The sequence below is a fragment of the Scomber japonicus genome, chromosome 1 (assembly GCF_027409825.1).
Source record: "Scomber japonicus isolate fScoJap1 chromosome 1, fScoJap1.pri, whole genome shotgun sequence".
Classification (NCBI taxonomy): domain Eukaryota; kingdom Metazoa; phylum Chordata; class Actinopteri; order Scombriformes; family Scombridae; genus Scomber; species Scomber japonicus.
The window spans coordinates 20,000,929-20,017,100 of NC_070578.1; the positions used below are offsets into that span (position 1 = coordinate 20,000,929).

At 45.6% G+C, this 16,172-nt stretch overlaps 1 protein-coding gene across 3 annotated transcripts in view; it reads left to right on the forward strand.

Annotated features, from left to right (window-relative positions):
• gse1b (Gse1 coiled-coil protein b) overlaps positions 1-16,172 on the forward strand; it is a 44,754-nt gene that overhangs the window by 14,092 nt on the left and 14,490 nt on the right. For 2 of the 3 annotated variants that reach the window (XM_053320998.1, XM_053321015.1), the window contains exons 1-3: positions 1,536-1,613; positions 3,592-3,789; positions 11,230-11,438. In XM_053320998.1, coding sequence (XP_053176973.1) covers positions 1,580-1,613; positions 3,592-3,789; positions 11,230-11,438 — 441 coding nt within the window. In that variant the 5' untranslated portion in view covers positions 1,536-1,579. Of the gene's footprint in view, positions 1-1,535; positions 1,614-3,591; positions 3,790-11,229; positions 11,439-16,172 lie in introns of those variants that run through there. The other variant, XM_053321007.1, reaches the window with a different exon arrangement.

Consider the following 16,172-nt stretch of genomic DNA (forward strand, 5'->3'; position numbering starts at 1 on the left):
AAGAGATCTGACAAATTAGGGCAGGGAGACTGGGCATGACATGCTAAAAACATTGAAACCTTTCGGCCACCAGGTCGCCTGTGAACAATACTAATACCAGCAGAGGAGGACTGAACAAGAATCATTTCTGGGAAAGAAAAATGTTAGCACCTGCAACCCCCTCAGACCCTACACTATCAGGATATGACCCAATACTGTGGTTTCTTCACACCCATTTCTTAAAGATGACATCAACGCAGATAGACACTTTTCTCCAAAACCAGCCAGATCTTCATGATGCTAGACAGGACAGAGGAGGAATAGAGTGACAAAGACTGAGAGAGCATGGCAGTCTTGTTTTCTCAAGGGAGCCAGACCATGGCCTGAGGAACAGAAAAAAGCTTTGTTGAGAGGTGGCCTTTTGCACAACGCTAGCCACCATGTAGCTCTACCCTAACGATAACGATCTCTCTCCCTGTCATCTTTCTCTCTCGCTCGCTCACTCGCTGACTCGCTCCCTCACTGTTCTGAGAAAGTGAGTGACGGAAGGAGGAAATGACTAAAGAAACGACTCATTCACACCCCTGCATTGACAACAGGACAGGCAGAGGGGAAGTCAAACCCACACGTTTACCCTTTTCCTGAGCCCTCCACCCTTGAGTACTATTACGCATTAGTATCCTCAGTGCTGACAACAACATTTTTGCTTGTAAAGGTTGATTTAGAAATAATTAGTTCCTTTCGTTGTCAGTCCGGGATGTGAAAGTGTGCATTTTCTCCTCTTCTATGACATTTGTTTTGATGATCATTTTCCCTTATGTTAGAATGATTATGACAGTAAAGTGAATTTAATTGAAGGAAATATTCTAGCACAAAGGTTGTCTCTTGTGCTGTAGTAGGGCTTGACACAGGTCAGGACATGCCCTCTTTCTTTCTCTTTCCTTTTTGTCTTTCTTTTTCTGTCTCAAGAAGGGAAAGGCGTCTCACATATTTAACCTACCCCCCCATGCGTCTGTACATGCACACATATATACACACTGTCTCTTCATAGCAATGGGGTCAGATGTGGTGACCGGCTAAACACCCTCCCCTCCTCCTTCTCCCCTCTCCTCTTCTCTTCTCCCCTCCCCCTCCTCCAGCTCGCCTTGGCAGGGCATGCATGCCTGTGTCTGTTATCTACAAATGGCTGAGGAATTATAGGTTGAGAGGGGAAGAGGAGGAGGAGGAGTGAGGGAGGGAGGGAGGGAGAGTTTGAGGAGGGAGAGCCGGCGGGCGGGAGGGAAGAGGGGGGATGAGGTCATGTGACATCGCAGCAGCTGCTAGGCTAAGAATTTCTGTTTTCTCACTTAGAGAGAGAGAGCTAGAGCAAGGAGGGGAGAGATAGGCAGCGTGTGTGGTGTGTTGCTTTGTTAGATAAGCTCTAAACGCTCTTTGTGAGCGGCAGTGTGAGAGACAGGAAGGCAGGCAGGGAGGGAGAGAGGGTGGACGGGGGAGAAGAGATAGATAGACGGAGAGCGAGAGAAGGGAGCAGGAAGATGGTGTGTGTCCTGTCGGTGGCTGCCGGTGTGTGCTGGGCTGGGCTCAACGTGAAGATGCAGCCATGGGGGATCCAGGCGGCTCCACTCCTTTGTGCAGTAAGGAGCTATGACCACGCTTTTTATCTATGGGGGGGGGGGTCATGAACCACTGCCAGACCTCCGGATGTGTGCTCTCTGTGTGCATTTGTCAAGCATTGTGCTTGTCTGTCTCTTCTTTCACTGCGTGGTTTTGTCTGTGTGGTTGCTCTACAAGCTTCAGAGTCTTTAAATAGTGTGTTCCGTCTCTATAGTATGTTCGTTCGTGCAAAAAGTTTTCATAGCTTGTTTATTTACGTTACTCCCTTCTCTGACTTTTTGTGACTTTCCCTAAAAAGGGAGGGACGAACAGTACTTTGACAAAGTATGTTAGTCGACTGGGCAGTGTGTGTGTGTGTGTGTGTGTGTGTGTGTGTGTGTTTTGCTTGTTTTTCAGTCTCTCAATGGTGCAGTGTGTGTTGTTCAGACAGTAGTCTTTGTTGATTCCATTATTAATTGTGTGCTGAGTTCATTCAGAGTGCACTGGGTAACTGGGAGGTTACAGGCAGGACAACCCAAGAGGTGTTGGGAATGTTATTCACTCTCTCATGTCTGACTTGCTGCTGTGTGCGTCCCCTCGAACACACACACACACACACACACACACACACACACACACACACACACACACACACACACACACACACACACACACAGGGTGCTGTGCCTCTGCTCTCTTCTCAGGAGGGAACATGATCTTTTTATAGCCCTCTCAGCCTCTGGGGTAAACCCAGATATAACTCCCATTTATCTGATTGTGCTATTGATATACTGTTAGCAAGCAAGGTTCATTTCAGAGAGTATGTAACTCATTAGTAATAATACATACAAACTACACTAATGAACGTACACTGTCCTTTGAGCAACCCTCTGAGTGTGTTTGTGTGTGTGTGTGTGTGTGTGTGTGTGTGTGTGTGTGTGTGTGTGTGTGTGTGTGTGTTTGTGTGTGTTTGTGTGTGTGTGTGTGTGTGTGTGTGTGTGTGTGTGTGTGTGTGTGTGTGTGTGTGTTAGTGTATGTGTTATTATGGAGCACATAGGGCTATCACGCCTTTCTGGCATTTAGGGTTTCCACTGACTGAGGGGATGCCAACGCGGTGTCACTTTTCAACACACACATACACACACACACACATGCACACACCGGAAGGAAAGGAACCCTCTTCACCCTCTCGCCTCAGCTCTTCTGAGGCTAGAAGTCACCTACTTCTGCTGTTGGATGAAGACTTTTTCTTTACAATGGAGCAACTTTTGGTGACGGTTTTTGTGGTTGATTTTAGTTGTTATATTCTTCTTCCTTCCTGACTATTTGTAGTTCCCCCAAACAGCATTAATTGGATGAATCACAAAATGAATGGGGCACCTTTTCATAAGGAGGAAGGGCACTCGATCTGTAAATGGTAATAACATACAGTACTAGTCAAACGTTTGGAACCACTTTCTCATTCAAGGGAATGAGAAGTTGTGTTCAAAATATTAAGTCGTAGTGTACACGATAAAATATAATGTCACCCTGGAAGAATCGGGCATGCTTAGTGGAGGTGACCACTGACATCTGGCAGAAATACTGCCAGACTGGAGCTCTTTGAGAAAGGGAAGGGTGACCTGTCCTCATAACCTCTCACCTCTGACCCTAAGCCGTACAACTAAAGTCCCTCTGCCCCTCAAATCACCAGTCCCCATCCACCTCAGCTGTCACAAATGGATACCCAGCACTACAATCTGCACTTTGTCTCAGCTATGCATCTTACTCCATTTACATATATTTGTTGGAAGTGGTTTTTGTGTGTGTGAATTTGTACAAGGGTATTTATGGTGACTTTAAGTGCATTTAAAATATGACTCTCTTCTCTATGGGGACTGACCTATGACTTGAGGATATAGTCATGACTGATAGACCTAACTGCCCATAAAACTTTTTGTCCACTGCAAAATTCTTTCATCTGAATGCAGTGTTGGATATTAAAATACTCCCATTCTCTTCCCTTCTGTCCTTTTGTAGGCATGAACCATGAGCCAAAGTCACCATCGTTAGGAATGATCTCCACGGCGACCCGTACCACGGCGACGGTCAGCCCCCTCACCCCATCGCCTCTAAACGGCTCCATCATAGCCAATGGAAGCCCGGCTACCCAGTCAGCTCACTCCGGATTTGCTGCAGCCCTCCGTAAACTGGCAAAACAGGCTGAAGAACCTCGAGGTAAAGCCCCACTGTCTGCATTGTGGAGATGCTAACAAAGATCTGACAGTATGCATCATCGTTTTTTGTTTGTTTCAGCTCTGGTCTAATATCTGGTCTCAATGACATTTAGAATGGCAAACTCAATTTTTCACTGAACACCACATAGAAAAGGGTGCCAACTTTTGGCAATGGAATTTAATCTTTGGCAAGCCTGGTTGAGGTCTCCACAGTGCAACATGCATTACAAGATGTAAAGAAATACTTAGTTTTCAGTCTACAGGGTGGCAGCGTTTGGTTTTTATAATTAATGGAGTAAATGGAAGCAATATTTCTGTTTGCACTATTTGTCTAGTGTGATATTACGGACAAACATACTCTAGTTGTGACACTGGTACTCACACTGCATGCTCATTTGGTGATAGAATCAAATTATCAGATTTGTTTCAACCAGTATTAACAAGCTAAAAGTGAATTTACAAACTTACAAAATATTATTATAATATCAAGTCGAGTTTATTTATAAAGCACTTTTCATACAACAAGCATAGACTTCATGTGTAAATGGAATCATACATGACAAAAACATATAAGATGAGAACATTTAGGATAAGAAGGTAATACATTTATAGAAATATAAGATAAAAACATGTAGAAGAAAGGGAATACAATACGAATATATAATTATTATTATTTAAAAGTATGATAATAATAATGGTACTGCTTCAAAAATACAAGTATTAGCTGTTAACCAAATATTTTAAACCTAACTAAATGATAACAAAGGAAGATGTTGTTAGTCTGCTTCTAAAAGAAAATACTATTGTAGCAGACCTTAGTTCATGTGGTGGAGAATTCCAGACAGTCAGAAAATAATGAAAGTATATAATGATAGCTAAATGTATTTTAAAAACATGCAGCCCCACTGACTCCAACCTGTAAACCTATGGGATTAGATGTTTTCAACCTCCTCAGGTAGTTTTGTGTAGTTGGTCTTTTTGTATGTGTTGAGGATCATAGAGGTGTGTGCATTCATGTATGTTCCACGGTTAGAATGTGCAGCTGAATGCAGAACTGCTTATAGCAATGGAGTGATATTCACACAGGACTGAATTAGTTGGTGTGCCTGTAGATGCTGGGACGAAGAGGAGCCATTCCAGCTGACCCACTTAATGTGCTCTGTGTGAATGCATGTATGCTTGAGTGTGCTTGTCAATGTGTGCATGTTACCTTGCTAAATATGCTTCATACATTCCACACATGAAACATGTAACTTAACACCCATATCTCAGAGCTCTAGTCTGTGGTTGCATGAATATAAAAAAAATAAGCATCAGGTGGTTAATCAACCATACTTGTATGAACTTGTACAGCCTCATGTCAGAAATTTGGAACTGTCATTATGCAATACGCTTCTATAAAGATCGATGTAAATATCTTCGTCAAGGTTCTCAAGTAGGGTTGTGTGGCTTTCTGGTTTCTTCCTCTATGTTTGGTAAATGCAAAACTAGCCACTAGTGCACATGTACAAGTATTCAGCAAACCCATGTGCAAAGTGTTTCTTACCAGGCATACAAAGAAGATTATCAATAGGAAGATTCTCATTGTGGAGTTTATGGAGGGTTTAAGTAGTGTGTGTGTGTGTGTGTGTGTCTGTGTGTGTGTGTGTGTGTGTGTCTGTGTGTGTGTGTGTGTCTGTGTGTGTGTGTGTGTGTGTGTGTGTGTCTCTATGCTGTGGCTCCATAGAGAAAAGAGGCCCAGCTACCCTAGCTGTCCACCCTTGCTCTGGCTCTTAAATCAGATGGTCCCCTCCTTCCTGGCTGTCCCTGGACACCTTGCTCCCCAGCTCAGTGCAGCCCGGGACTCAGAACCCAGCAAATGATTTATTACCCAGAGAGAGAGGGAGAGAGAGCTCAGCCATAACCTCTCCTCACCTCCTCTCAATCCTCCTCCCCTTCATCTCACTTCACTCTCTCAACCCCGCGTGCCAGTTCTGTTACTTTCTTGTTCTGTCTCTATCCAAAAGAAAAATCCAATTCCAGAGTCCAGTCCTATCTTCTCATTTTGCCCTGGACTCCTTTTTTCACAGGATTTTTTTCTTCTTATCACTCTTGCTGATCCTCCTTTTTGTCAGTTGGCTTCTCTCAGTCATGTTTTTTGAAATAATTCTGCTTTTTTTTTATTGTGTTAGAATGAGTGTGTGCTCTTCTATTTCTAATTTGCAATATAGCATGGTAGAGGGCTCCTTGTCTGTCTTTGTCATACAAACAGACACCAAATCATGTCTGATAAAGCTCCACCACATTTTTATTAAAAGCACAAAAAAGTCCCTTTGTTATTTTTAAGGTCTGCTGACTGTGCTGCCTGGCTGGTGTAGGCAGTGATGTGTGGGTGAGTCAGTCGTCAGGCACAAGGGGCGACTCTGCCTGTGTTAGGAGCACTGGCTCCAGGGTGGGCAGAGAGGCATGTAGCCCCTGGAGCTTCAGCCACCTCTCTGTCTGTAGAGCCTGTATTTATAGGCAACACACACACACCCAGACACCCCCGCACATGCAAACAGTTGTCTTTGTAACTGTGTAAGCCTCGTGATTTCTTAGCATGCTGCAGCCTGCTGTCCTTTCATTAGCTACTTTGACTCAACCTCTCTCTCTCACCCCGTGGCTTTTTCTGCTTTTAGGTGAGTAGTGCAGTATATATGAGGTGCCATGACTCAGTGTCCCCAGGCCTGGAGGAATTAGTTAGGTTTGAGGACTACTATAACTACCACCGGCTGCTGAACTGATTTAAGACCCTGAGCACGGCCGCTGTGTATACACACACCCACAAACCCATATGCATACATACACAGACACATATGTCGTCACTTGTCTGTGGCGGGTATAATGAATAGCTGTGTGTACGGAGTGTTGTGCTGAAGAGGGGAGGTGATGGATAATGAGTATCAAAGCAGCGTAAAGGACACACTCTTATCCCATGAACACTTGCATGAACACACACGACAGCACTGACATGCGCGTGCAAACACACAACACACACAAACGCAGATAACGCACTGGCTCAAAAAGGAATGCCTGCTGATATCTGATTAATTAGGCAGATCTCGGTTTAATCCTCTCAGTTGTTTCTTCTCACACACATACACACCACCAGAATTTCATGACTGGGTTCATACCAACTGTAGTACACTGCCTGCAGAGAGAACGAAGGTGTACAAGATAGATGGAATGAATTGGCTGGAAAAAAGAGGAATCGGAAGTAATTAGTAGATTTGTGGAAACCTGAGGTGTTTTGTCAGATTGTGTGTATCTGTACGACTAAGTGTTTGTCTGTGTATGTGTGTGGCCGGAGGCTCCCCTTGTTTCTGGGAGCCCAGAGCATGCTGGGACAGCAGGGCAATGTGTCTCTGACCTCTCCATCTGGAGCCTGCCTGGAGCTCACACAGCCTCGTTGCTCTGTGTGTGTGTGTGTGTTTGTGTTCGTGTGTGCGTGTGTGTGGTTCTTCAAGGCAAAACCCTTCAGGCTGTGACTGTCCCTGAAACACTCACAAACAAGCTCACCGCCCCCCCCCCCCCACCCCACCCCTCCATACACAGCAACATTACACCTCTCATGACTCTCTTCAGTAGCAAAGCAGCATTTAAACATAATCTACAGTTTGTACAGTCAGGGGAAGGCACAGAGGATAGCTCCTCTTATTTCCATCCGCCATCTTGTACCGTCTGCCTTTCCCTTGCTGGCACAGCAACACACACTGTGTGCCTCTCCCTTCCCCCCACTCAGTGATGCAGATTACAGGCTTTGTGTTGTGTTGTCAGTGCGTGGCCAAGACTGTAGTAGCAGGTGTGTGCAGTGTTTGCGTGCATCAGTAGTTATTGTGTGTCTGTAAATGTGTGTGTGTGAGAGTGCACGTGTTGAGGCTTGTGCTAGTGCATGCTGGTGGGGTGGCATATGGATGCAGGGTTGGCTGGGCACTGCTATGCACACCAGGTGTGAAATGGACTGTTTAATTAAGTGCTGATGTTGTTGTAATGCATGCTGGGAGGGAGGAGGGTGGAGGAGGACATGTAGGGTGGGGTGGGTGTGTTGGCGGGGTGGAGGAGAGCACCTTCTGCCTGGCAGGGCTGGGGCTGGCTATGCTCTGCTGTTTGGCAGAGGCGGTGTTAGTGGAGGTGGTGATGGCACAAGCTTGGTAAGGGCCATTTGGCAACACTAAAGCATTTTGGGTAGTGCTGTCTTCCTATCAATGCTTACTGATCCAGTGGGATTCACTGCTATAGCAGGACTCCTGCATTTGAGTACAAGAACCTGCTGAAGAGCTGTGGTGATCTTTTATTTTTTCTTTTTCATTGGGTCAGTGGCTGAAGTAAAAGCTGTCTACGCGGGGACACTCAGCGGCAGCCTCTGACCACAGCTCGGTTTGTTTGTTTGTTGAGCCGTCGGTTGTATCTTTTTGTATATGTGTGCGCATGTGTGGCTCAGCTTGAGCGGTCAAGTGTGGAGGCAGCCTGGGAGAGTGGGACTGGTAATAGAGGAGGCGATAGAGAAAGGAGCTTCACATTAATCACACACAGCTTGGGAGTGAGACAGCGCTCTCTCTTTCTCTCTCCTTCTCTCTCCTTTTTCCTTGCTCTTTCCCGCTACCCCCCCCCCCCCCCCCTTTTCTGTTCCTCTTTCTTTCCCTGCCCCCCCACCACGACCCCATCACCACACCACACACACCCCTACACACTGAGCAAGTGACAATCAGTACAGCTAATGAAGTGCAGGTTGAGAGCTGATGAGCCCATTTCAGACTCAGGGGATGAAGGCTTCTGCTTCACTCCTCCTCCTCCTTTGCCTTCTCCAGCTCCCTGAAGGGCCTGCATGTGTGGCCATCTTCACTCTGTATAGATGAAAGGGGAGGAGCATATGGAAGAAATGACACCCGTTTGGTGCCAATCACATGCCTTATATATGATTTTTCTCCGATCAGATTGCACTATGCTGTGAGGGAGGGGGAAAAAGGGGGATTGGTGTGGAAATTAGAGCAAGGGGGTTGAAAATGGACAAGAGAAAATCTTGGGGGAGAGACGGAGCCTTGATGAAGGAAAGAGGCTTATGGGCACACTTCTCTTTCTCTGACTTTCTGTAGTTCAAACAGGAATATGTAAGCACTCATTTAACATTTAACCACTCTCTCTGACATCTCCCCAAGCCCTTACTGGCTGCGAATATTGTAAATGTGTTGTGAGTCTGATAGATCTATGTCTGGTTGGCAGGCACCGTGTTTAAAGAACAGAAGGAAAAGGAAATTGGGGTGTGCGAAGAGGTGGTGGGTGGGTGGTGGCTATGTGGGTTGTTGTTAAAGAGGAGGAGAAGGAGGGAATGAAAGAGGAATAATAGCTGTTAGCGTACGTATGTATATGTGTAGAGGAAGTACACAGAGAAGTGTGCACAATTTCAAGCTGCAAGAAGAGAATGAAGGCTCTCATCTCTTTTATTTCCCTCTTCCCCTCACCTGCTTCTCTTCCTGCTCTCTTAATTATTTAGTCTGCCCTGCCTCTTCTCCAGTCCGCTCTGCCTCTACATGGAAAAGGAGGCGGAGGAGAAGGAAGAGGAGGTGGGAAGAGAGGGGGGTGAGAGAAATAGATGGAGTAGAGGTCTGTTGCTTAGCAGTTCAGAATCACTGTGATCACCCCTCCCACACACACACACACACACACACACGCACCAAGCCTTATTTGTTCCTTTAGTCTTGTGTGTGTGTGTGTGTGTGTGTGTGTGTGTGTGTGGGGTGGGGTGGGGGTGGGGGGGGTGAATAGGCTGTGACACTAGAGCTGTATTAAGTGTAGCTCCATTCCCCAGGCTGAGTGGGCTGCTATTGATTGGCCTAGTCTTGCAGGGGAGAGTAATGGCTCTCTGAGGTGAGGGGGGAGGATTAGGCCACTAATTGCCATTGTGCAGACAAGATATGCTCCCCCCTCCATACCCCCCAATATACCCCGTCCCCGCCACCCACTCACCCATCTGTACCCCTAATCTTTCTCCTTTCCTCTCAACTCCATCTCTCCCTCACCCCGCGCCTCTTTTGCACTCTCACTTGCTGCTTTTTTTTTCTTCAGATTTCACCTCACTTGTATCATCAGTGTCTTATCATCACACATAATCGTCTTTCCCCCCACCTCTCCCTCCCCACCCCTACTTCTAATCACATAGATTTTCAGATTTTCTCTACACCGTCACTTTGCTGCTATTATTGATTTTTTTCGATTATTTAGTGGTAGTAGTCAGAGTGAGGTGTTTATAATCAGTCAATATCGTGACCGCACCTACCATAAGCTGACGTTGTCTGTTAGGTCATGTTGCCACGGAAACCCGAAGCAGGGAAGAAATGGTGGTAGGGTAGAGATCTGTGGGTTTTTTTTCTGATGGTGATAATTGGAGAGGAAGTAGACCTGAAACTGGCCTGAGGTTTTAACTGCTTTAAAAAAACATTACGTGACTGCATGTAAGCATGTAGATGCACAAAAGCACAGTACCTACACACACACACACACACACACACACACACACACACACACACAGAGAGAGAGAGAGAGGCACACCACATCTACTGCTGTCCTTGCTGCAGCACTGAAGTGTGTGTCCCATTGAGAGGGTTATGACCCAGTTTGACTGTGTAATGGTGTGCTCACTCTGAGTAGAGGAGACACACAGCAAGAGGAGAGGAGGTAGAGGCTTGGAGAAGAAGAGAGGGAATGAGAAGAGATGCAGAGACAATACATAGGTTAAAACACAGTAGAGAGTAAAGGAAAAGAATGATAAAAAAGGGAAAACAGAACAGAAGGGAAAAGACAGTGGACACTTTTGAGAGAAACAGAAGTAAGCCTGTATGGTTGGAAAAATGAAAATGTAAGTATATCATATGAGATCTTTGGAACTAGAAAGAGAGAAAGCGAGAAGTGAGGAAAGCAAGGCATGTGACCAGACCATGACCCTGCACTACAGGGTTTCCCTGGAGGGCTTTGTTAATGTGACACAGCTACAGCACAACAGAGAAGCTCATTGGGCCAGCATTTCACCACCTGCTGTGTGTGTGTGTGAGTGGTGAAGGGGGGAGATCTGTGTGTGGTTGTAAGCGCCACTGACTGTATACATTCAGTGTGGCTGTTTCATTCTCAAGCTGTGTGTGTGTGTGTGTTCTGCATGTCAAGGCTGTGTGACTCTCACAGGGTTGCTCATCCTGATCACTGTCATTTTATAATAGGGGCCTAGGGCCATCCATCTGGCCCTGTATGTGTGTTATTTGTTGCTATTGTAGTGCTGCAATCCCTTTTCACTCCCAAGTGAAGCAGCTAGAGGATCATGCTATTGTTACATTTGCCTATGCTATTGGTAGACCAAAGCAGAGGCTATCAGCATCCTTGTTCTTATTTTCTTTATTTCACTCTACTTATTTCATTTGTATCTGTCTTTCTGCAGCTGCGTCCTCCATCAGCAGTGAATCATCCCCAGTGTCCTCCCCAGCCACCAACCACAGCTCTCCAGTCAGTACACCCAAGAGAGGACCCCTCGGTCCAGGGCCTGTCTTGGTTCCCTCAGCAGGTCACAGCGTGCCAAACACTCCACCTGTAGTCACCATTGCTCCAACCAAGACTAGCAACGGCCTTTGGAGGAACGACGGACGCCAGGTGAATCTACATTCAAACACCCCTCACACTGACCTTGAGCTTGCTCTTTACCTTTCTGTTTCTTTCTTTTTTTTTCTTTTGGTTGCTTTTCCTGAAGTCTTTGATTGTTTTGGTGTATTTTCTTTCTTTATATTTTTCTCTCTTTTGCTGTTCAGTAATTGTTCAAATGTTCACATTCATCTTCCTGTCTGCTTGCACAAACATGCACACACAGACAGGCTCTCGAGGGATTATTGGATTTTGTAGCTGACCTGTAACCCATAGTATGGCAGTACGTATTTGACATATGTACATGTGACATAGCTGGCGGGGTCCATGAGTGTCTGCCCAAATCCACCCCCCACCACCCTGTCCTCCCCCCTCATGGTTTCATGCGTTAAACAATGGCAGCTGCCACTGGGACATTGAGGTGACAGCCTCAACGGCAGCTAACATCTGTGCCCCTCCAGCCCCTTTCCCACTTGGCCCTCTTGCCCTTGGACCAACCCCTCCCAGCCTTTAGCCCTCCTAATCCCCACAACCCCCACCTCCAGCCTCACCCTCTTCACTTTAAGCAGTCAAGTGCATCCTCTGCTTCATCACCCCAACACCTACTCTCTGTTGAGAGAGAGAGAGAGAGAGAGAGGGAGAGAGAGAGAGAGAGAGAGAGAGAGAGAGAGAGAGAGAGGTTTGCTTTGATAAGGAGTGGATTATGGATTATGGCCTTGCTTTAAGCCTTCTTATCTCAGCTCAGGGCTAATGGTCGAGGCCAAGCTCACAGTTATGAACAACACTCTGCAACCTGCAGAAACTCTCCAAGACACTTTGACGGTTCCCCGGAGACACAAAAAAGGGGGGATGTTGATGGGGGGGGGGGGGGTGTAAGGGTGAGGGAGGAGGTCAGGCAGCCAGCAATGTATGGGAGCATTCACTCAGGCCATTGTCCTATCCCCTGGACAGACCCCCCTCCACCCCCCACTCTGACCCTCACCCTGTGTAGCTATAGCTTTTTATGAAGCAACCCTTGCAGAGTTCAAGGATCAGCCAGAGATGGATGGTGCTGGAAAAGCAGAGGAGCTCTCCCAATAATGTCACCATTTCTGCCATTCCTTCAGCATAGCAAGTTTCTAAAAGAGGATGAAATAAAGGGTCAGAAGCAACCTCCACTCCTTTCCACATAGCCATATAGTGTAACAAAATCCTATGTGTATTTTTGCATGTCCATGTGTGCTGTGCACATGGTGGTTTTATGTGCATAGGAGGTCAAGCTAGAATCGAAAAGGTCATGTCACTGGGTTTGTGGTGCCTCTAGCAGCTCAGGGCCACCGAGCCAAAGAATGAGGAGGTTAAGAGAGGTGATGTGGATGAGAGGTTGGAATGAGGGGGAGGAGGGCAGTAGGGGGTTGGTGGGGGACAGCAGCGGGGATGCGTCATGAAAGCTGGCATCATAGCATCTCCCCTATTTCAGCTGTGCCGCTTCAGCGAGCACATATACGTGTGTTTACAAAGAACCACAGGGCTGTACAAGACACACACATACATAGAAAGCATCAAAATTTCCCTCTTAAAAAAAGATGATACTGGGGCTGCTAATCTTTAATAAGGAAGGATGCATCTGGGAAGAAGGAGCAATCCCCTGGCAATTCTACTTTGCCTTTTTGCCTTTTATCCTTTATTCTTTGCCTTTTATCATATTTACTCATGGTCAAAATGTCTCTGTCATGTCATGATCAGCAAGTGTTTTTCATAAAATTGGAATGGCTTAAAATTAAGTATAGTGAACAATGACATTAACAGGTACAAATAGAGATGTAAAGACAAAAGTCACATAGAGGTAGGATAAATTCAGAGAAAATAAATAAATGTAGAGGCAGCAGTCTGTTCTCCGGATTCCCTGTAAATCTATCCTAGAAAAGCTTGTTTGTTTCTATATGTACATATGTGTGTGTCCTGCTTTCTGTGTCTTAGATGGGTTGGTTAGTGTCTCTCTGGCTGAGATAGGAGTCTGTCTTTCAGAAGGGGGTGATAGGCAAGGCAGTGAAGGAGGGAGGGCTTGGTGTGTTGGCATTTTGCTTTAATGACTGCAGGAGTCTGCTCCCGCTGCTGCCTGTAATTGCTTTTTAATTGGCAATTTGGATTCATGGCTCCATCTGAGAGGTGTAAACGAGTGCTCTACAATGCGCAGGGTCTCCCACCCTCACTGGGGGTTACAGGGGCCTGGCTCACAGAGGAAGATGGCTGTTAATGGATGTTTCTTTGAGTCTGAGTGCTTGTGTTTGTGCTCTGTAGTGTGTATATGGCAGGCTTCTGTTGAACAGTGTGTGTTTGAGAATGGAAGGCCATATTTTTTTTGCCAGGGTGAAAGGTCAAAATGGGATGGCTGGTTGAAAGTGTAGGTGCCTGAGTTGCCTCTCCAATGGGGATGGGAGTTTTTTTTTGTAGTGTGTGTGCTTTTTCAAGGTTCTGAACTGTTACATCTGCACTTTTGCATGTTTTTCAACAGGCGTGAATCCACACATGCAGGCACAGACATACACGAACAAGCACTAAGTTTAGGCTCAAAAGATGTGTATGACAGCCATATGTACACATTCTTATTTCTTTGTTTTGATCATCTTTCATTTGAGTAGGACTTTCAGTGATAGCAGTAATTGTAAAAGCAGGAAGCAGTAGCTAGCCGATTACAAAATTGCAGCAGCAGCACCATGCTGTGTTGTTTTACAGGCATCTTTGTTGCATCCACTTATGATGGGATTTCAGTGAAATTTGTTGGAAAGGAACAGTTGATTCAATTATAGTGGTAATCTGTGTCTGGGAATTGCACTAATTGACAGTTATTGAGTCATAGCCATGATTATGAAACCATGCCCCTGTCAAATAAAGCCTGTGACGCAGAATATTGAACACAGGGTCAAACCATATTTGATTTGTACCAACCACTGGTCACCAGATAAATACCAGATAGTTAGTGCTCTAAAATTATAGAAGAACTTGTGTGATTTTTGTGATGTTTTGATGACATGAAAATATTGATTTGCATTGGACAAAACATAGCATTAATTGTCTTCATATAGTCTCTCTCTGATGCAGAGAGATGGAACAAAGGTGTTTCTTGGGCATGTCATCGGGTGGCATCAGGGTGCCACTTGCTCCTCACACAACACAACAAACATGCGTAAATAAATACATGGACCTGTAGCATGAGTGGTGTAAGTCAGGGGTCTTCAACGTTTTCCAGGCCAAGGACCCCCAAACTGATGGAGCAGGGACCCCCTACTTATATATATTGTATAAAATTGTGTTTTATATTAAGCTGGTCCTATAGTGCCACCATGTATAAATGTACCTTGTTATTGTGCATTTAATACAAAGATATTCAAATAATACCAGACATCCCAACCTGCAAAAAGTCATTTCAGGGAGGTCCGTTCCGGGGGTGGGGGGTGGGATTACTGTTACACTTGGTGTCTGTCCGGGGTGGGGGGGGTTGCGATCAGTGCTGGTCCGGGTGGGGTGGGGGTGTGATCGGTCTAACAAGCGGCAACACAGAGCTATAAGGTTGCTTTGCTCTCACACACGCTGCATTTATAGTCACACAAACACACATGCGCACACAGTCACTAGTCTAGTTCATGTGCAAGGTACGGCCTCGTGATTGGCACAGCAGCGATAGGGGCGGGTCCTCCTCGTTGGCAGGACAGGTGTTGTGAATGAACCGGTGCCCAGCTTGAAAGAGCTCCTGTGTGTCGCTGAATGTGTGCATTGCTGACTGAAAGACATCTTCTGCCTCCATTTATCTGTTCACTACAGTGTGTTGGATTCATGTGAATGTGTATTTAAAGACATTTCAATTTATGGAAAAAATTGCGAGGGGGTATATTAAAAAAAAAAAAGTCTAATCAACCAAAACTTTCGCGACCCCCCTGCAGGACCCCTGTTGAGGACCTATGATGTAAGTAAAGGATGACAGGTTTGTTAAACACCGATCATGTATTTGGCGAAGCTGTCATCAGTGTTATTATAGCAATTGATTAACTGACACACAAGTGTGACAGAAAGCAGCTCTTCTTGTTTTTACACGATTTTCACTGGCAAGGAATTGCTCATCAGTAATCTGTACCTGCAACAGTATATCTTTATAATGCACAGGGGGAGAAATACTCACAATACATCTGTGCATGACTTTATCTGCAAGTCCCCATGGCTTAAAAAAATACATTTGAATGAATGTGTGTCTGCTTGCCTGCCACAAATATAACCATGGCTTTTACTAAAAGTCAGAAGAAGAAAAAGTAGATTTTATTGGTGAAAAAAACGAGACAATCCGAGAGCCCGGCATCTTGCGGTTCCCAAGCCACTATCTGATGCTGACTTCTTTTGACGTACGTGCTTCTTTTCTAGTTGGCTACTGATTGGGATGGAAACAAAGAGGGTTGTGGGGAGTCTAAACATTAGAGGCATTTAAGATTGGATGTTAACGCATCAGTGTCAGCCTGGGTCAGTGGCTGCAGAACAGGACGTGGAGGTAATGGCTCACTAAATGGGATTTGTTTTATCAGTGGCAGGAGCGAGAGAGAAGAACTGCTGTAAGGTCTCTCTCTAATCCCAGGGAACCAAGAGGTTAATTTAATGGGGCAAGAACTGCCTTCTCCTCTCCCTCCTCATCTTAATGTCTTCATCTCTATCTTTGTTTCCTTTCCACTTTCCATCCTTTGTTGTTCCCCTGAGAACTTCAACTTCAAGTCTCATTTTGTG